Genomic DNA, 21,098 nt, shown 5'->3' with positions numbered 1-21,098 from the left:
CTTACTGTTTTAGCTTTCATCTTTACTTTTAGAAGCTCTCAGCATCTCTTTCCAAATCTCTCTCTATTCAGTGCAGCAACCAGAGATTGTTGAGCTCTTCCAATAAATGCAAGCAGGGGCACAGCAAGGTTACTTTTTTGGTCAAAATGCTACCATTTTATCATGATATCTACAAGAAAACTGGAGAGTTTTCAGAAAATATTACTCAGTCCTGACGTTGTCCTTCAAAGAAACTCCCCAGCAGCAACTGGCTCCTGTGACTTCAGTGCAATTACTTGTGGATGTTGCAGGGCTGGGTTCTCAGGACATGGAGCTGCCCCCCAGAACCAGTTCCTTTTCCAAACAATTCCTGCCGTGCTCAGTTCTGGAAACCTAAAGCAGCATCTTTTTCCTCATAATTTTTTTTTAAAGGCGGTGATATCTGAGATCCTGAAAAAGCAATTGGGTAGGCAACACTAAGTCTCCCCCTTCCCGTGAGGCGCGCGCCCACCTCCACTCCTCGTGGTGCCCCAGGGACGAGGGCAGATGCCGTGTTTGGGGGCAGTGAGGTGGGTTGGGTAGCCTGTGGTTTGAGGGACGCTTTTGGTGATTAGCAAGTGAGGTGTATGGAGTAAGGACACCTGGTACTGCTCTGCATCTTTCTTGGTAGCTGTCGTATCACAGAGCAAACAAAATACCCACTGGCTGTGCTGTGCTGCGCAGTGCAGCTCTGCAGGCTAACAGGGAGGTGGTGACTCCTTTAGGGGGTGCGCTGCTCTGCTCCCCTTACCTCCCGCTTGTGATGCCTCAGCTGCGTGCTGCCTTCCCTGTGGGCTCTGGTCTGTGGGGCTCGGGGGCAAGAGTGGCTCCAGAAAGAGTTTGTCCCACGGGCAAGTCACTGCCTTCCCTTTCGGCTGGGCACGTGTGCTGCCTGGCTGTTCCCCGAGAGCCCATTTCCGTGGTGAGGGCCGTTTATCTCTGGAAGAAGCTAACGCTTGGTTCACGTTTCTCCCAATAGGTCATCCTCTTTCAGTACTGACTGCGCGAGCTCTTCCTCATCTGCCCACGGCGCTACCAGCACCACTGCCCCTCAGTCGCTGAAACAGCGTCCAGCCCGAGGCAACTGTTCTCAGTCATGCAGGAGAAACTCAGATCCAGCACTCTCAGTTGTTCCCATTGACCAGCATCTAACATCCACTATTATTTCTCCAGCAACACTCTGTGTATGTGTGTGTCGAGTGCAGAGTTACATTTTTCACTTGTTTCTTGTGGACTTGTAGAATGACAGTGAGTCTCTCCAAGGCAATGCCAGACACAGCCAAAATTAGTGACTCTGCTGTGCTTACGAATCCTGCTCCCCAGTCACAGGAATATGAACAGATCAGTTCACGCTGAGTCACAGGGGGTTCGATGATCACCTATGAATATAAAGAAAGGAGGAATTTACGTGGTTTGGCCTGATTCTCTTTTTGCACCAGTGAAGCAGTGTTGGTTCCCGGACGTCCCTCCTTATTTACACTTGCATGTGTGAAATCCGAAATGGGCTCTTTGGCTCAGCAACTCAATATACACACAGGACTCCTGAGCCAAAGCCACAGGTAGCTGTGGCTCCACTAAGTGGAAAACATGATGCCAGCTGGAAATAGGCAGTTTTCCTTCCTCCTCAAAGTGCTTTAGAATCACATGTCCTTTGATCACTCTGTAAGGTAAGTAAACCTTAGCGTTTTCCCCCCTCATTTTGTAGGAGGGGAAATGGAGATGTCCTGAATCGAAAGGAGCGGTGGGGGTTGGTGGCAGAGCCAGGTTTAGCACTCTGAAGGTTTTGATTGCTGACTTATTCTCAGAGCACTGAATATCTCTCTCCTCTCACAGCCATCTGCCAAATCTTTTATTATTGTTTTTATTATTAGTCTCATTTTTTATTAACAAGCTAGTTTATTTCCGTGGAGTCATGTTGGATCACAAATGGGTGTACCTACACAAAACTTAGACGCTCCATACACTGGGACTGGGGAATCCTGAAAGGAAGCTGATTGTAAATGCGTAGAAAAGTTTTGCCCTGGTACGGACCCCAGGAGAGGGACCCAGCACCGTGCCCAGTGCTCACTGAGGGCAGCAGGGGAGGAACCCGGGAGCAGTCAGGGAAGTGCAACCGGCGGTAAGGCCGGCAGGAGCGGTCCCCGGCCGAGCGGCAGCAAGGTGACGGCGTATTCCTTTGTCTGGCAGCGTCCGATTACCTCTGCCCTTGCGTTGTTCCCCCTTCCCGGAGCATGACTGTTGCTTCTGCCACGACTGGGATGGAGGCGCAGCCCCAGCCGGCTGCTTGCAGAGGAGCAGGCGATGCGGGGCTCACCCTCAGAGGCAGTCTCACTGCAACAACAAAGGAAGTACTCGGCCCTCTGGCCCCAAATCAGGAAAAAGCCTCTGAAATGATACTTCATTGACAGTAATAACGAAAGTAAACAGCTAGCATTTGCCAGCCCTTCTCAGCTTGCACCAAGCCAAGAGCAGGCCGATAACAAAACCTCTCTCCACGTGAGCACGCGGGGTCTGTCTTGCTGCTCGGTGTCTGCACGGCATTTCCAAGAATGTGAAAGCCTACCATGAGCCACAGTTAGTGCGTGACGTGACTGAGCGGTGCCTGCGGGACAGACGACAGGAATCCATCAGTTGCATAACTTGTTTTCGGTTCAAGCCGTAGATACATGTGTTTTTCTCCTGGGGAGATCCATCTCCAGCAGCCCGTGGCGGCTGAGCCGGGCGGGTGGCACCGGGCCAGGCCCGCTGGGCGCTGGCGGCCCCGCACGGTGACCGCGGGCTGCTCAGGGACTTGTGTGAGGAGACACGGATATCTGCTGAGGTGGCCACCGAGATCTCTTGATTTGAGGAATAACCGAATACAAGCACACGCTGATACATGTTGGAACAAATACATACATACCTTTGTGTGTGTGTACGTATATAAAGCAGGGAGGGTGATGGTAGTATTCAGACAGTTAGGCCAGTATTCTGTCTAATTGCAGCTAGCAGCTCTACCCCCAACTTAAAACAACATTTGGAAGGAGGGAGGAAATTAGGCCCGCAAAGCATTATCGTCACCTCCTGACATGCCAATAACCGCTTCCAGTGTGTGACCCATGACAAGGGACTCCCACCCGTGTGGCCTGGCAGGAACTACCACTCCAAAATGTCTCCGTGGGGCAGGAACAGTCACAAGCTGCTCCCGTTCCTGCCGCTTTTCTCCCTGTCTGTAGCGATGAGCGAAAGGACTGGCAGACCTTTTGTTGGCTGTGAGTGCTGCTTCCTGGCATGGGTGGCTGCGGGGTGTACGTGGCATGCTGTGTCCGCGTGAAATGGCCTTCAGATGCTGGGGGTGGTCGGCGGGGTCACCAGGGCCCCACTTTCTTCTCCATTTGTGCTCGCGCATTGGAATGATTGTTTAGTTGTGGACTTAGTGCTATAAACTAATGGGTAGCTGTCCAATTTAAGGCTGAAGGAGAGACCTCAGGCTGTAACTTGACCTGACATCCCCCAGTACTTGAGATTTCCACAACTGTTTTGTTGAGGGAGAAAACGGTCTGTTGCATTTATCTTCTGTCTCAGCGGTGCAGCGAAAGGGAGGCTATTAACTATGTATCTGCTAAATATCAGCTTAGTCACTGACCAAGAGAACCACTTGTGAAATGTACTGTATGTCAAAGTCTTTGTAGCTGATACCACGGACGGGACCACGTGCAAAGCGCAGGGTAACGCGGAGGTCTCTCCCCAGCCGCGCTGTGCTCACAGCGACCTGCACCGCACAGACCCTGCCCGAGGGCAGCTCCCCCCGTAAGTAGCCAGGAGCAGCTTTGCTAATTCAGAAATCAGGCTCTGTTCATATTAAGCCCAAATTGTTCGCAAAAACTGGAAGCAATTCAGCTTGTGCAGTTTTAGAGCTAATTATGTGTATGGAAAATACTCAACTCTACCAAGAATGTAAGAAATTCTCTAATTTATTCAATACGTTGTTTCACAATATATTTCACACTGACTATTGCCACTGAACCAAACCTTATCTCAGGTCATTTGCATTCATCTCCTGTCTGTAGAATAAAAAAAAAAGAAAGAAAGAAAGAAAGAAAAAAAGTAAAACTCATTCTCATTTTCTTCGTTTATTCAGTAATTGCCAAATAAGTCCTGGTGCAGCAATGCAGACTCCATGTATTAAACTTTTTCCAGTTGCTATTTACAAAAACTTTTGCAGACAAAATCCAGTGAAGATAGGCAGTGAAAGGCTTTTCACTCAAATTTAATAAGGTAACTAAATATGGCGAGGGTCTGAAAGTGGAATGGTTTACAATTTTATTGCCTTTTTTTTTTTTCTTTTGGCTCACGCTGGTTAACCCCAATGCCCTAGCTAAAGGTGCTTACACAACTTACTAGTTGGGATGGGGGAGTGGGAATCAATCCTGCACTACTATCAGTGATATATCTGTAGGATGCCAACTATAGACACATCGGTTTTATTTCATCAGCCAATCATTTTGTTGTAGCATGTTGCAATTATGCATGTCTTGGCTACAATGGTTAAAAAATTCTCTAAATGAGTGGACAGTCAAGACTAATATTTATTTTAAAAATTAAAACTAAATTGTAAGCACTTTTTTGTAAAACCAATGTCTGTTTTGTTACATACTTTTAATGTTGTGCTTTGTAAATGTCTTATTTGTGTAATAAATAAAGTTAATGCAAGTAGAAGTGCTGGCACTTACATCCAGAAAATGATGTAATTCCATTTTATTTTATTTTTAAATACTTTCTGGCTTACTAATCAAGCAGCAACCCACCCAGTTTTCCTCTTTTATTATTTTGTTAAACTCTGGCTTCAGGAGAGTTCAACAAACGTTCGTAGTAAATGGATATAATTTCCTAGTTAGCAAACCAGTCATTAAAGAATACCTCTGGTGTACATTATTACAATGATCAATCAATATCAAAGTACTGAGCAAAAAGAGAGGAAAGGAATTCACCAGGACAGCTAACTAAAATCTGGGAAAATAATGTTGATTAAGATGGATTTGAATGACTTCAACACTGAATCTGAGGCACTCTTTTTAACAAATTGTTTTCAAGCTTAATAACGTGTATATATACTACACTACACACCTCTCAGGAATATTACTGTGAGTACAGTCTGCTCTTTTTCCATGGCTTTTTCTCAGCATGACTGATTAAATGATTATTTCCATTTTTGTTTATGCTGACAAAGATGACGAAAAGATTATATTCCTGCAGAGGGAAGGGGTGATATAAATCTGCGAGGACAAATTAGACTTATTGTGAATCAGATTACCTGCTTTGGATTATTATTGTCTAGCAAAACCCATTTTCATGGTTTAGGTTTATGCCCAGTTTTTTCATCCTCAGCTTTCCGGCAGGTCCGAATGATCCACTCATGCTCATCATCATCTAAAAGGGAGAGAAAGAGAAGGCCAAATATCACCATTTCACACCTGCTTTTTGCATTACCAGGGTTCAGCACAAACATTTTTTCCTTTGAGGAAAAAAATATCCGTTCTTAGCCATTGGCATCTCTCAGAACACATTTTTGTTTCTTGAAAAGATTTTGTGCTGTTGTGTTGGAATGTGTCAAGGCAGGAGACACTGGATACATGGCAATGATTCTGAGTACTCAGCTGTTTGATAGGATTAACTTGGGCAGAACTGAAATTTATGCTTTTTTTGGACTTTTTATGACCATTTGCAGGAAATATGTTGAAAGTATCAGAAGTGAAGTTACACGTTTTTGAATACTATGTCTGCATTGCTTGTCAGGTTATGAAAAGTGAAGGTAATGAAAAATCTACAGTCAAAGCCTAAGTTCTTCTCTTTCTGTTTTTCTTTCGGTGATGTTTTTGAAATGTACGTTATGATCGGTATAAATAAGCTGATATAGTACTGATGGACGTGTTATAGATCATCTTCTGTGTCCCTTGTTAGTATTCATGTCTGTCATATTCTCAGAGAATAATAGCATGAAAAGAAAAAAAAAAACAAACAAACAAAGACAATGTAGGAAAAAACAACTGTCCAGCAAAGTTTGAATAGAAATTTTGTGTATGATTACAAAAAAAATAACATGGCAAATATAAGTTGTGGCTTCTTTATTCCAGGGACTTAAACAGTCTTGTCTTCAAAAACTGTTCTGCAGACTTTTCTTTTTTCACTTGCTTAGGGGAAAAGTGATCTGTCTAGTAGACCAGGAAAAAACAAACTTCAAAAAGCCTTGGGTAAAATCAAGGTATTGCTTAAAACAATACCTGTATTTATTTTTGTATAAATGAAATATATTAGAGCTGCTTCTTGTGTTTACCACTCTCTTAAGAAATTCACATTATCTGCTTGTGACATGTGCTTCTCACTTGCTTCCTCCTAAATTGTAAGGTTTTGTAGCAGCCTTTATTACCTGAAAGCCCAGATGGTTACAAGAAAGATGGAGCAGAGGGAGCTGTAATCGTGGTGCTGTGAACACCACTTGGCATAGCTCATGATCCCACCTTGCACAGCTGAGAGCCCTGCTCAGTTAGGTCAAAACAGATCAAGGAGGAAGAATGCTGCTTGTAAGGAGTCAAATTTTCCTGGAAACCTTTTGACTGGGGAGTTGTACCTTTCAGTTAAAGTGACATGGTAGCATTTTAAATGTAAAGGTAGGAAGGTCCTGGGAATGCAACTGTGCTCATCTCAGAAGTGAATGGTCACAGAAGGGTATGTGACAAACTAGTTTTGATGTACAAGAGTAAGCATGTGGCTAAGTCTTATTGACTCCAGTGGGTTTTGAATCAAGTCAGCTTTGTCTCTCTTTTTTTGTTGTCGTTCCTTTTTTTTTTTTTCTTTTTTTTTTCTTTTTCTTTTTTTTTCTTAATGCTGCCCTTCCCTATTTCTCCTTTCTGTTCAAGTGAGCTGAGTGCAGGTCTTCCCTTCTCATAAGGTGCTGCTCACGAGGAGCTCTATTGGCATCCTGGTAAAAGCAGGCTAGAGTGAGGTCTGTGCCAAAGCATTCATCCCTTGTCTAAATGGCAGCACTTGTCTGACACCCTTGACAAACGGTAGTCAGAAAGGTCTGTGAATCTCAGGAGGTTTTTCCTAGGAGCCACTTCCCCAGTCTGGTCTTTGCCTGCAGCCACTGGTCTCTAGTCAACGTGGCTGCTTGTGCCGGCTGACCATGCCCCAGTGACCGTGCATGGGGTAGGGAACACCCTTGGACTGCAGTTGTTCCAACAGCCCAGGCTGTAGGCTTGCCTTAGTGACTGTAAAACAGTTACCATTTTGACAGAGTACCTAAGTACTGGTCTTTCTCTGTGTCACTGATGTGATACCTCTTTCACCCTCTGTGTTATTTACTTTGAATCAATAGCTCTGTAACAATACACCCCGTTTATGGCACATTTCTTTTTCAGGCATAAACTAGGAGAAAATAAATGCTGGAAAATAAGCTAAAAAGAAAATTAAAAAGATAAGCAGAGAATCTTGCTTAAAGACCACACAATCCTTACGCAGGCAGAGATTCCATTGAGGGCTGCAGCAGGAATGCAAATGTGGTCCTTAAGCTTTCTTAAAAACAACATCAAAGCCATAATCAATGTGCTGGCTTTTGTTCTATGCACTAGGTGTTCCGGCTCTGTAATGATGTGATCACGTGAGCCTAGGCTATGACAGACGTTGTCCAGTCCGGGTATCTCTGCGGTTTTAGCTGGGATCTCCCTGACTAAGAAAAATAGTTTAATCTGAGCTTGTAATAATTGCAAGGAAATGAAACTTTGCCTATTTCCATCACAGTGAAGGAATAAACAAACTCTACACATGCTACACGTCAGCACTATCTAGCTCATATTTGGGTAATGATATAATTGTCTCACCAAGTACTAATCAGTTCACCTTCCTAGTGAGAAATGTGTTGTAGTCACATCAGCGTCAGGGCTATAGGCACTAAGAAAGGCAGATGCTACACTTGGCTTTGTATCACGGATTTCCACCACATCCTTGCTTTGCCTAGGTTGTTTCCTTCTGCACTCTATACTCTCGTGATCTCCTAGGAAAGCACACAAGGCAGATTGTGGTAGGGCTTTTAGCCTCCACAAACCAGTCTCAAAACATCTCGGTTCATGCAGCAATCTGAGCCCAGGCAAATTAAATTCATGTTCATAAACACTGCTTAACTCGCATATAGTTTAATCAGCTGCAAAAACTGAATGAGCTATATGAATTTCAACTTTATATATGAAAATGAATAATAGATGTAATGACTTAATATTGAAAAAAATAATCTAAAGCAAATCCCAGAGCTGCCATCCAACCCAAGCCCACTGCACAACTGCTCCTTGGTCTAGGTAAGGGGAAATGAAAGCTTTGATCCAGCATAGCTAGAAGAACCACAAAACCAGACATCGGAATGGCTCCGGGGCTAGCTATGTGAGAAGAGGCAGAGAAATATTAGAATGTAAAGAGTTAAGCTATGGTAAAACATACTTTTGCTACACTAAAGAAGACTGGTTGATAATTACTGTAGTTTTAGGGCTATTTGAATCAGTGCAGCTGCAACCTCTTCAGTAGTAACCCCTGAAACAAGACAAACTGGGTTTATTGTACTGAACAAGTCTTAAAGCTCCTCCCTGATTGTTAGTAATTGGCAGCAATGGACTTAACAGCCTCTTGACTACCCTTTTTACACTCTACCTGACTGTGCAGCTAACAATTTAAATCACAGATGCCGATCCTTCTTTGTGGCAGCTGCTTGTTAACTACACGTTCCTCTTTTTCTGTCACTGGCTGCTTCCATAACCCTGCAACACCAGGGTTAGATTGGAGAATCACATTTCATCAATATTTAAAATGGAATTAAACCTTGAAGTTTGATTAATGCTACCAGATAGTGAGTTGTAATTACTATTTTGCAAATTGCGATTGTTTGAATATGTTAATATGATTGTCTAAGCACATCTTCACCTTCAGAAGTAATTTTCCCTTTAAAAAAGATTTGAAAAAAATACAAACTCTTTAATCAGTGGTAAATTATCACCCTGTGCACAATTAGGTAGTATGGGGTTCTTCACGTTGTGCGCTGAATTTTGTGTCAGCATTTTTATCTTTACAAGTTTATCCATTTTTTTAAGATTTTCCTCAGTTGAATATACAGTCATGGAACAGACTTTGCTGAAACAGGACTAATCTTTACGTTTGAAGGTAAAGAAAACAGGTTTGGCTAAAAATTTTATTGCAGTCTAGTGTCTCCCTGTTCAGTTAGTAAACAGTAACAAGTTATTTACTCAAAAGTTAGTGAAATATAATGATCATTATCATGACATACAACTGAAATCTTCAAAGAGAGAGATATTGAGTTAGATCTTAACGGATGAGCTGCTAGAATATATGTAAGTATTGATTGATTCTTGTGAATTATTTCCTTATGCCTCAACCAAAAAAAAAAATCAGTTTTCTACAACCCACAAAATATATTTTGAATATTGTGAGCCACATCCTCAGCCAGCCCAAACTGAGACAGCTCCTCTTTAATTTATATGATTAATTCAAGCTGTTTTCATTAAGCAGGCCCAAAGCATATGGGGCCAACCCTGCTAGCCACCTGCACAACCCATCCCCAGAACACCATCTTTCCCCAGTGGATGATTGCCTTGGGGTGGAAATCCTAGTGATCTGCTGTTAGACACTGCCTACGTGGTCAGCAGGTCAGCTGGGACAGAGAATTTTTAGGCAACTTAGACCCAATTAAGCCTGTTGGTCCTACTGTGTTTCCGTAAGTAGCCACTTTTGTATTAGTTCTTCTTAACTACTACTTTGCAAGTTTCTTCTTTGTTCTGAGTGGCTTTAGGGGAAGCTGCAAATAGCAGCAAAATTCAAGCAGTGTCTGTCAGAAACGCTGTTAGGTGTGTTCCAAGGTGAGCTCAAACTGCATCCCCCTCAAAACAGTGGATTTAAGCTCAGTGTTTCTGCAAAATGAAACCACTTGCTTAATTTCCAATGTTCAGCTAATAGTGGCAGAAGAGACTTCCCCAACTACACACTCCATTTTCTCTCTCAAGGGGGATTAGAAACAGCTGAAAATTCAGGGTGGGCTTGCTTCAGGGTGCTTCCAAAGGATGGCTTGAAAATACACTGTAATTTAGGTGCATTTAGTCTTTCTATATTAAATGCATATTGCAAAGTTTAGAATGGTTTTCTCCTAGCTATCGCATTTCTGTATTGCTTCTGGAAACCTCAGCTGTGAGAGATTTCTTGGGACTCTTCGTGCTTAGGTGTCTGCCGTGATGCAGAGTGCAGACTGCCAGCAAAGAGCACTGTTGTCTGCAGGCTTCAGGATTTGCCCTCTACCTAGTGCTTTCTCAGGAAGCCACCCAGAGGTGCACAGGAGGATGCACTGCATTGAAACTAGAACGCTTAGGGGCTCACCCAGGGAAAAAGCTATACTGTTCACCTGAAGAGCCTTCCACACGCTCTGGTCTGACTGCGTTAGGCCTTCATACTGCACTTTGCAGCTGCATGTGGTTCTGGTGTCTTAAAGGCTTTATCTACAGCGGAGGCTCGATGTGCTACCCCTGCTGCACTCCAAAATTCAGATCCTTGGCTCCTTCCTCTGCCCAATGGTGAGCTGGGACCAGGCGTGAGTGTGCATCGTCCCTTTGTTCTCTCTTGCTGCTATTCAAAGCCGTGTGAGCCAGGAGGGAAGTAGCTGTGCCCTGATACATCCCTCCATCGGGACAATCGGAGGCTCACAACTCCAGCACACCCCTGTAGCTGTGCAGGCACGGCCGTGTGTCAGAGCAGCTTTCCATGAACACGGTTTGTCAGAGCGGGTGTTTACAGTAGACAATCCTTGAACTAGAGCTGAGTTTCCTCTCTGTTTGTAGAGGGCCAGGCACACACAGAACATTGTAAACAACAATATCAGTTAATTCTTTCACATGCCTGACTCCTCCCATCACCCGCAGTGCAGTTTATCATGTTCTTCCACTGCACAATTACAATCATATGTGATAGCATCTCAGCCATGGATTCTGCCTGCCTGGCACACCCCTTTCATTTCCACTGCCCCTCTGGGTCCCTAGCACCACTTTCCTTACTGTGCCTGACCTCACCAACATCAAGGCTGGCAAGAAAATGGAAAACATGTTTTCAATTAACCTTTGCTTCCACCCACAAATTCTCACCCTTCCATTTACATTTAATTACTGTAATTCCAAAATGGCCCAAAAATGAACTTTCCATGTCTTGTAAAACTTGTTTGCGCATGAACTGTATAGCTGACTATAAGTGCCTATAAGAATTGTGTATAACCTGTCTAATGGATTCACAATGGGATGGCTAGCACACAAACAAAGTTGTTTTTCTTGGCATACCACTATTCAGAGCTGAAAGTTTCACAGTTTTCAAAACGATAAGTATTTTAAGACCAGGAAACCACAAGGAACAACATATTTGCAAAAGCTATAGCTACTGAAATGCCTGTAATGACTTGTATCATGATGCATATATTAATATTACTGTTGCTGGTTATAGTGTTAAATATAAATCATGTTGTTTAATAATCTATTTTACTGAATGGAGGATATTTTTTATTAAAACACATAAACCAAATTTAATATAAAAATATTTTCTTGGTTACACAAACGAGGGGTCTCCAACTATGCCTGTCACCTGAATAGACTTTGATACTGAGAAGGACATAAGTATGCATTTTGCAATGGCATTCAAAATGTGCCTGATCTTAATGCATTTCTATATAAAAAGAAAGGAAAAGAGCAGACAAAGGGTAGGAGAATCAGTCCAACATTAGAAAAGGTGTTTAGGGTAGAATAATAAAAGATACTTCTCTTAGGAGTTGGGATCTTCTCTTTAAGCGGACTCGATTTCCTTCTGCCATCTTCTCTTCAACATTCATTCTCTTGTCATGCCCATTCAGCTGTCTCCAGCACGATATGTGCTAATGTTCTGCCTCTCTGCCTCCTAACATTTGAGTCCTCAACTAATTTATTTGTTGAGCACTGTGGATTATTTAGGTCCAAAGCTCTCATATCGGGCCAAAAGCTACCTATCTAAAAAAAAAATAGCAGGAAATAGGCAAGAGACACTTGGAGATCCAGATGAAAGTGTTACGATAAAATTTCTAACCTTCCTCTTAGTGTAATATTTTTCAAGGCTTCTGACTATCACAGAAGTAATGAGTCTGGAAAGCAAGTACCAGAAAAGTGCGGTTTTATAGGAATGTGGGCAGAAAAGCTATCCTAGGACTAACTGCAAGGGAAAAAAAGTATATGGGAGATGGAGGAGACAAGACCAAAAGGTGAATTTGTATGGATTTGCGTAGAACCTTGAGAGTAAAAAAACAAGCTGAGTGCAGTGGCAGAGAGACAAAATACTTCTTGCAAAGGTATTTTGGAGGAATTTGTATAAAACAGGCCAGAAAGGTGGGTCAGCAGTAGTCAGAGGAGAACAAGAGAAGGACAAGAGCTTCAGCTGTTGGAAGAAAAGCAAAGGGCTTCTGACTTTCACATGTTTGACTGGTGTAAATGGAGAGTAGTATTGGCTCTCTATTTTATAAAACCCTTTTTTCAGAAATAAGTTTGCTAGCCAAAGTAAAGAGAAAAAGATCAATGGAGTGCAATAAATGGCATTTATCATAAAAATACATGAAATTTACAATTCAGTTAACTTGTCAAATGTTAAAAAATCAGCAAATAATAGACACAATTTGTTTTGTTCAGAGCCCAGAGGTAGAGACCAAATTCTCTAAATTAATTTCTGCAAAAGCTGTTTTTTTTTTTTTTTTTTTTCAAACAGGTCTGGATCCTATTCGTTGTAGAATATACTGATTACCAACTATTTTTAAGAGCTTTACACAAACATTATTTCTTTTGTTGTGTGAAATGCAGAATCAGCCATCTGGCAAATGCCCCAGAGCTAAAATCTTTTACATGACATATAATTCAAAATGATTAAATATACAACAGAAAATAGCTATAGCATTGCACTTAAAATAGCATGAACTTTTACTGCCGATCAAAACTGATTTCTTTAGCTTAACAAGTATCCAAAGAACAATTATTTGAAGAGCTTTTAAGAGTTTCAATATGTAGGAACTAAACCTCATCTAAATTCAGTATCTTAAGTCAAATAAAAAAGAAACAAATGTACAAAAGATTAAATGGTCCTGTGTTATAAGTAGACATTTAAATCTATGGGAAGCTAAATTCATTCGAACAAAAATACTATATTCCCTGTGTATGTGTATTGCTGAGGCTTTCCTCTCCACTGCTAAGGGCATCTGCCAAAACAACTCTTACATTCTTAGGCAATGACTAGGGACTAGCCTGGAATCAGACTGTTCATCCACTCCCTCCATCATCAGAATGGGCAATTTCAAAGAAGAACAGGGAATAAACCTCAGTGCATGATCCCTTAGTGCAGTCAATCTTTTTTTTTCCCTTCCTTTCTTTTTTTTTTTTTTTTTTTTATCCCCTGCACCACAGTCAACTTTAACTTAAACTTGCTGTCTTCTCTCCAGAAATACTCCAGGCCTGAAAAATTGCCAGGTCCTCATCCCACACCCAATTCTCCAGTAGTTTATGAGAAAGAGCACGCAAACATCTGCATGTATTTGGGGTACATGAGGGTAGGTACAGAAATATTACCCTGCGTAATTATTGAGTGGTTATGGCTCTGTTTCTGCACTACATTTTTCAGACAAGTCAAAGTCTACTTTTCTCAGAAAGCACTTGGTGCAAGTCACTTCTGAGCTTTAAGACAAAAAAAAAATAAGTCTAAATGTAGATTTATCTCATGGATTTACATACTTGGATAAACCTGAAATGGATTAATAGATCTCTGCTGACTTTCAAAAAAATTGCTTCTAAATTCTTTCAGACCAAGCATGAGAACCTTCACCCCAAGGTAACAATGTGAGGAAACTCTAAGGCCATGATTACTAAGACTTAGAATTAAAATGTGTTCTCAAACTTGCCTGTGGAGTTGGGTCAGCCTCAAAACCAAGGAACCTCGGTTGTCCTAAAACCAGTCGTCTTAAAACTAGAATAAAATTATATTCTTGAGTCTTGACCTTTTCAGGTTATAATGATTCCTGAAGCAGCATGACTTTCCCTGCTGCTTTTTATAAGACTTTCAGGCCTGTAGAAATCCTAAACTGATTGCTGGCTGGTTTGGGACTGCAGCAACACCAAAACCACTCTTCCTAATAGGTACTTGCCTTGGTTTTCTGGGCCTAATCCTGCTCTTAGTTACATGTATATTAATTCAGATACCTTACTGAGTTTAAAGTGTAAAGTCTGACTCTGGGTCTTCCTGTTCTCGATCTTATATGAAGAGATGCACATATTTCAGGTAACATTGACTGCAGTATAGAAAGCTACCCTATGCACCATATTCATACTAATTAAGCCTAAAAGTGGAACATGAAAATAAAAGCACAAATATTATCATGCTTTTGCTCTTTGTAGTATGATTTATACTATTTAACCCAGCATCAGGGTAGGTGCAGCAGAAACATCAATTTTTATCAGACGTATCTTTGCTTTTCATCAGAAGAAATGTGACTCAGGCAATCTCCTATCGTCCTTTCCTCAGTAGAACAAGATTTCTATTTCTGACAGTATTTTCTCTTTGAAAGTTATGGGACTGTCCAATATTTGTGGGTCCTAAAATCTGAATCATTTCTCTTCTTGTACCTCCCTGCTTTGAATTAAACATAACGTCACATATTTCCTACTTTTCACTGAAAAAATGGGAAATCTTCCCATCTTTCTATTGACCGAACTCGGTTACAAAGATGCCAGGAGTCCAATTTTTTTGAGGGGGGGATACTCTGAGTGAAACAGGAGGCTTGTCCCAGAGCCTATTCAAAATAAACAACGTATCTTCTTACAAATGAGTATTCCTATTCTTATTTATGTGTCCAATTTTGTGTACTTCACGATACAAGAAAAAAAAAAAAGAAAAGATTGAAGAACACATGAGGAATCAAGAGAAATTTGAGCATCCCCAAGGAAACGGAGGTTTAGGGATGGAGTAATAACTGCAGGATTGCAATGAGAATTTGGAAAACTTTGCTAGATAAAAAGTATAACAAAACTGTTGCTGTCATTTCGGTCCCTGGACCTGATTATATTTTCATGATGGGCCTTTGCACCGCTTTAACAGTAAGAGCTTTAAGTAAATGAGGATCAGACCTCCATGCTAGTGAAATGCAAAGCTTGCCAAATTTAACAGGAGTCTCTACGGTACTCTACAAACACTCATCCTGACAAAGAAGCGGTGGAAGCAAACTCAGTAATTTCAAATGAAGTCTATTTGTTTCTCTTCTGGAATGATACCTGGATGCTGCCAATTTGGCAGGAAAGCCAGTGCCAAGGCAGTATGCTTCCTTGCCCTGTTTCCCCAACAGCCAAGAAACAATCAGCAATTGCTTCATAATAGGGCCAGGGTGAAAGGTGAGAACTGGAGTATTCTTAAAGCCTGCTTCCAGACCTGAGGAAGATAGTGTCATTTTGGTAAACCTGTCAAGCTGTTGTAAGAACTTCCTGAATGCTTCCTACCATCTGCTTTTGATGCTTTCAAGATTTGGCTGGAAGCCTGGAGGTTTTCCTGCTCCTTCCTGCCCAACCTATAATGGAGTAATTCTGGATCTGTTCCCTGTCATTCCAGCCTCTTCCTCAGTTTCTTCTGCTTACAGCTGGGGTTTTTAATTTTTTTTTTTTTTAAACTGCAGTGGCCTTGTGCCCTGAATCATCTCTCCTGGGGCAGTAAGAGTTCCTCTGATGTTGAACAAGTGCCGGGTTTTTCAATTGTGTTCATGTTCTTAAGAGGAAGGGTCTGGCCTACATGACACATTCCTTCTTCACGCTCACATCAACAAGTTTAACTGTGTGTACACGGTTCTCAATGGAATGGTCACACAAAGCACACCTCCAACAACTGTGTCAGGCTGCATGCTGTGCTGGTCTGGTCGGTGAATATTGATTGATATGATTTGTAGAGTTTGAGATAAATGTCATCAAGGACAATGAGTTCAAAGAACAGATTAAAAAACAATAAATTGAATTCCAAGGCGTTCCCTCCTGTACTAATCTGTGTAGGTTCCTGTGTTTTTGGAAAGCATGTTGCTTATCTTCCTCATCAGTAGGCCCACTGCATTCCAGTATTTTGGATCAATGCCATTTGTAATAATCTAGATCAGTTTTTATTCAACGTTTATAAAACAGGCCATGTATCATAGGGTATATTTTATAGCAGATGGTATCTCCAATTCATTTTAGCCCCCCCCTTCACTTCCCTCCTCCAATATCACAGTGCATGCTTATAAAAGCTCTTGAAAGTAGAGCTGAGCATATTTTTTTTTCAACAAATAGTAAATTTGCTGAAAAATAGTTTCCAAGCAACCAAACGGTTAAACTGTGGCACACTGAAACTGAAATGTTCTGTCTTCTAGAAATACCACGTCTTCCAATTTGGACGTTTGGGGAAGAAAAAAAAAGTGGGTGGTTACCTTGAAAAGCATTTTCATCTAAAAATAATAATAATAATAATCTGCACTTAAAAAAAGTGATAGGTTAAATAATCAGAACACAGAGCATTTGCTTCAGGTCATATTACATTTTTGAATTATCCCTGTGTCAACCATTTAGGGATCTTCTGTGTGTATTTAATTTGAAAAGTTTCTCTTTTGGCTTGATGAGAACTAATTTTCCTCAAGGTTTGTTAATTTGGGGACTGATCCACAAGACCTAATATTTGCCAGATTCTACTCAAAACACAGCTCTAGAAGGTGCCAAGAAAGTTTCCTATTCAGCAAGGTATTTAAACATAGCCCGAAGACCCATTTAAATAAAGTGGACTGTTCTAACATTTAAAGATAAGTGCATGCTTAAGCTCTTTGCTGATCGCAACAGAGTTTATTAGTTTTCAGGGTCAATGATGTACATCTTAGTACAGTTCCTTTGCTTGAGATTGTAATGGAAGGGATTGAAGATTTTCCTGAGATTAAGATACTCAATGGTAATAAACTTTATGTATTACTTCATTGTAATTTTGCAAAATATGATTTGTACAACTCTGGGGATACATAAATAGCTGATAAAATTAAAACCTAAGAAATATTTTAGCTCAGTGATAACAGAACCCAATCATGGACTTTTAAAAAACTTCAGTTTTAATCATACATCGTAGAAGATATGACAAATACACTTACTGAAATTTACCTTGCAGAAGTTAATCATACCTGCGTTTCTCAGAAACCTCAGTTTGTAGTCAATGACAATTCTGGTTTCAGGGTTATAGAATCCATCACCACAGTCGTAACATCCTGCTGGGATTTTTCTAGGAGGATCTAGATTTGTAAGCTGAGAAATGCCTGAATTAAAAACAACAACAACAAAGGATTTGCTTTGTTTTGCTTTTTTTCTGTACTCATGCTTTTGTCTAGACAAATAACAAATGTTACATCGCCATGGCATTTGCTATAAAAACAATATAATTGGTTTACAATAAATTTTATAAAACATTTTTTCAATTTTGCAGATGTAGAAAATGAAAGTGGCGGAATTATGCACAAAACTTATGGGGTAAAAATATATCACTTTGATTTCCTCAAAGTCCTGTGACTCAGACCACTCAGCCAACATTACAAATATGAGTCCAAACTACAGAACGGGGCCAGGAGAGTCTTGCTGGCCTCACAGAACTACTACATGTCATCCCTAAAATATTCTATTTATAAAGAGTATGTTATGTATTATGTTACATGTTTCACTCACTTGTTACTTGCAAATCTTTTCACGTTTTAACTACGGGAAAATATGTTTCTAAAGTCTTTTGCAGAAATACAGACTAGACATACACGTTCATCGTGGTTTCTGCTAAAAAGCTATGCGGGGTAGGTGCGTTCAAACTTTATTTGGTGTTTGGTGCTTGGGTGTTAACTGCTTCTGTTCAATGTGTCTATATTGAAGGCATGTGGTTAATGTAGGGGAAAGTGGAATCCATTCATCGGGGTTTGGCGAGGCGCTGGTAAGGCCGAAAGTGACCGCACGCTCTGGCTGCACATCGCTCAGTGGTCCTGGAGCAGAGCCGTGAGCTTGGCTCCTTCCTCGGGACCACAGATACGGTTACCGGTACCTGCGGGCTTGAGGCCGGAGCAGATTTCTGTGTAAAACCTCCTGTCGTAGCCGTCGCAGTAATGCCATTTCTCGTCCTCGTACTCGAGCCCATCTGCGAAAGTGTATTTCCCCTGCGAACACAAGCGGGGAGTCATGGCTGGGGGGGGGGAGGGGGGGCAGAACAAACTGGGGTGGGGACAGAACAAACGGGGAGGACATAGGAGGAGCTAGGGGGGACAGGACAAACGGGGGGGGGGACACGAGAGGAGCCGGGGGGGGGCAGAACAAACTGGGGGCGGACAGAGCAAACTGGGGGGGACACGGGAGGAGCCGGGGGGGGGCAGAACAACCGGGAGACACACGGGATGAACCGGGGGTGGGGCACCGGACGAGCCGGGGGACAGGGAACCAGCGCCAGCGCTCCGCACCCGCCCACCAGCCCCGGGGATCCCGTCCCCCCCCCGGTACCTCGGCGGGCACCCCGCGGTGCCAGACCGCCTGGTATCTGCCGCCGCCGGGGAAGAGCAGCACGCCCTCGCCGTGAAACAGCCCGTCCTTCAGCTCGCCCCGGTACTCGGTGCCGGTGGGCAGCGTGTAAGAGCCCCGGCCCTCCATCCTGCCGGGGCACACGGGGCTGTCAGTGAGGGCAGTCCCCCCCCTCAGCACCCCGTCCCCGCCCCGCCGCCCCCACCTGCCGCGCACGGTGCCCCCGCAGCACCGCCCGCCCGTCACCTCCATGGCGGCGCCTCCGCTGTCGCCATGGCGACGCCGCCGCCGCCGGGGCGGCCCCGAGCCCCGCCTCCCGCGCACGCGCCCTGCCCCGCTCCCCTCCCTCCCGCCCCGCCGCCGCGCGTGCGCGGTGCCGGGCGGGCGCTGAGGGGAGCTCAAGGAGACGGCGCCGCCATGGCGGGCGGCCCGGGGCTGCCCTCGCTGGACGAGCTCGAGGTGCCCGAGGTGAGTGAGCGGCCCCGCGGGGCGGCCCCCGGCCCCCGCCCGGCCCCCGCCCGGCCCCCATTGCCGCTCTGTCCCGCTGCAGGTGAGAGTCAGCTCGGCCGTGCTGAAGGCCGCGGCCCACCACTACGGCTCGCAGTGCGACCGGCCCAACAAGGAGTTCATGCTGTGCCGCTGGGAGGAGAAGGACCCGCGGCGCTGCCTGCGCGAGGGCCGCCAGGTCAACCAGTGCGCCCTCGAGTTCTTCAGGTGAGCCGCCCTGCCGCCGCCTGCGGGGGTCTCGCTCCCGCAGCCCGGCTCCTGGAGGTATGACCGGTGCCCTTGAGAAGGGGCGCAGTCGCCGAAGAAAAGGTTGTTCTCTTATTTTATTACTTGCGTGGGTAAACCTCGGCTTGTCCTTTCACTCAGAGCTCCGTGGGCTCAGCTGCAGGGTGAGTGGCTCCAGGGGCTTGTCAGGTTAGCAGAGGAAGGCCCTCGGGGGTTATAGGCTCGCTGCTTCTGCACCTTGTAGCTGTGTTATGGGATGTTGGAAACGAACCTAAATTTTACTTTGTCCTCGGTTTTGTATGTATGCTGTTATAGAAACTTAGGTAGGTTTGAAATCGATGTCTTGTGGCAAAAACATAGGTCATGGTATGTGTTGGTATCTTACCTTGCTGGTAAAGGGCTGTGTTAATTAGCTCAAAGTTTGTCCTCCTCCAGTGCAGCAGCCAGCCAGTAATGAAAAACCTCTGTCCTAAGTGTGTCTTCTCAAGTTCAAGATTTCCAATTAATTTGGAAGTATTAGAGCACTGTGTAACATGCACTATGTTACCTAGCAAAGCAAACACCCAATACAGGGGAGCCACGTACATCTGTGTAGGAAGAATACCTTCTACGTACTGGTGAAGTTATCGCTATCCCGACTTGTAGCTACAGTGCTACAAACTGCAGGGACGTTGGTACTAAGTTCTGTTTAATGGTGCTTTAAAGACTGACTTCTGAAGATTCTAAGTGTTCCTGAGAACAACAACTACAAAAACATTTTAGCACAAGTTGAGGCTTGAATGAGCAATAGAGAAAACATGAAAACTACAATGGTTGCTAAACGTTTTCTTTCTGTGTTGTCTTGCAGGAAGATTAAGATGCACTGTGCAGAGCCATTTACTGAATACTGGACATGCATTGACTATACCAACTTGCAAGAGCTTCGTAGATGCCGAAAGCAGCAGGCAGTATTTGATAACTGTGTGCTAGAGAAGTTGGGTTGGGTGAGACCTGAGCTGGGAGACCTCTCTAAGGTAACTTCCTATCTTTTGGATTGGATAGCCAGGTTCTTCTTTCCTTATGTGCGTTTTTCCAGACCGGGTCTCAAACTTCCCACACCTAGAAGGTGATGTATGATCTCAACACTGGAAAACTGTGGATTTTACTAAATGCAGGACTCTTGTAGCATTCTCTAGAGTTGGGAGTGCATGCATTGCTTTCCTGGAAGACCTGCACTTTTCTCGCACAACTCCAGTTACTCTTTTTGCTTTTCCTAATGCAGAGACTTTTCCTTCAGGAGTGAGGCTCACATGTTTGTAGAACTACAACGTAGCTATGAATAAAGTACCCCTCCTCTCTGTTTATTTAAAGTACTCTGCAGATAGGAGCTCTCATCAGATCAGTGATGTATCCCTAGTGTGGTTTGGTGGTACTTATATTAAATTCTGACTTAATCTAGCTTTTCTGTTAAATGCCGTGAGAAGTTGTATCATTCCTTTCTTTTTCTTTCCAGGTCACAAAAGTGAAGACGGACCGACCTATCCCTGAGAATGTCTATCATTCTAGGCCTAGACCAGAGCCAAATCCACCCATTGAAGGAGAGCTGAAGCCTTCTCCATATGGCAGTAGGCTCTTTTTCTGGTCCTGGTAAAGTGGGCAGACTGTCCTGTAATTAAAATGCAAAGATACATTGCTCTCGAATGTAAATTGTTCAGTACACGTTGGGTATAACTTTAAATGTAATGATTAAAAAAAAAAAAGTTA

The 21,098-nt window shown here is 43.3% G+C and overlaps 3 protein-coding genes across 14 annotated transcripts in view; 2 read left to right on the top strand and 1 right to left on the bottom strand.

Moving 5' to 3' along the window:
* Window positions 1-6,105, top strand: part of LHX6 (LIM homeobox 6) — an 18,569-nt gene extending 12,464 nt beyond the window's left edge. For 5 of the 6 annotated variants that reach the window (XM_083807488.1, XM_083807487.1, XM_083807486.1 and 2 more), the window contains one exon: window positions 998-6,105. In XM_083807488.1, the coding sequence (XP_083663614.1) occupies window positions 998-1,018 (21 nt within the window). In that variant the 3' untranslated portion in view covers window positions 1,019-6,105. The remainder of the gene's footprint in view (window positions 1-997) is intronic. The other variant, XR_014574463.1, reaches the window with a different exon arrangement.
* On the bottom strand, window positions 2,159-18,959 carry MORN5 (MORN repeat containing 5). Of its 7 annotated transcripts, none has more exons than XM_083807500.1 (6): window positions 18,829-18,936; window positions 18,606-18,753; window positions 18,157-18,268; window positions 17,231-17,392; window positions 5,312-5,427; window positions 2,159-4,061 (listed from the first exon to the last, which is right to left on the bottom strand). In XM_083807500.1, exons 1-5 carry the CDS (start codon window positions 18,873-18,875, stop codon window positions 5,348-5,350), a joined length of 549 nt encoding a protein of 182 aa, XP_083663626.1. In that variant the 5' UTR covers window positions 18,876-18,936; the 3' UTR covers window positions 2,159-4,061; window positions 5,312-5,347. The 7 variants fall into 7 exon arrangements, with proteins under 7 accessions (XP_083663626.1, XP_083663629.1, XP_083663627.1 ...); XM_083807503.1 differs by having other exon boundaries at window positions 17,261-17,392; XM_083807501.1 differs by lacking the exon at window positions 2,159-4,061 and having other exon boundaries at window positions 4,319-5,427; window positions 18,870-18,959.
* Window positions 18,887-21,098, top strand: NDUFA8 (NADH:ubiquinone oxidoreductase subunit A8). Its single transcript, XM_083807497.1, has 4 exons — window positions 18,887-19,091; window positions 19,174-19,337; window positions 20,203-20,368; window positions 20,848-21,098. Exons 1-4 carry the CDS (start codon window positions 18,897-18,899, stop codon window positions 20,983-20,985), a joined length of 663 nt encoding a protein of 220 aa, XP_083663623.1. The 5' UTR covers window positions 18,887-18,896; the 3' UTR covers window positions 20,986-21,098.

The sequence above is a fragment of the Anser anser genome, assembly GCF_964211835.1.
Source record: "Anser anser genome assembly, chromosome: 21".
Classification (NCBI taxonomy): Eukaryota; Metazoa; Chordata; class Aves; order Anseriformes; family Anatidae; genus Anser; species Anser anser.
Note: the sequence above shows the minus strand (reverse complement) of the source record. Positions and strands in the feature narration are given on the sequence as shown.

Coding starts and splice junctions, on each gene's coding strand:
- NDUFA8 (XM_083807497.1), top strand. CDS start 18,897: ATGGCGACGCCGCCGCCGCCGGGGCGGCCCCGAGCCCCGCCTCCCGCG. Junction 19,092..19,173: donor ACGAGCTCGAGGTGCCCGAG/GTGAGTGAGCGG, acceptor GTCCCGCTGCAG/GTGAGAGTCAGCTCGGCCGT. Junction 20,369..20,847: donor AGCTGGGAGACCTCTCTAAG/GTAACTTCCTAT, acceptor TTTTCTTTCCAG/GTCACAAAAGTGAAGACGGA.
- MORN5 (XM_083807500.1), bottom strand. CDS start 18,875: ATGGAGGTGACGGGCGGGCGGTGCTGCGGGGGCACCGTGCGCGGCAG. Junction 18,754..18,828: donor GGGGGCACCGTGCGCGGCAG/GTGGGGGCGGCG, acceptor GTGCCCCGGCAG/GATGGAGGGCCGGGGCTCTT. Junction 18,269..18,605: donor ACCGCGGGGTGCCCGCCGAG/GTACCGGGGGGG, acceptor TTGTGTTCGCAG/GGGAAATACACTTTCGCAGA.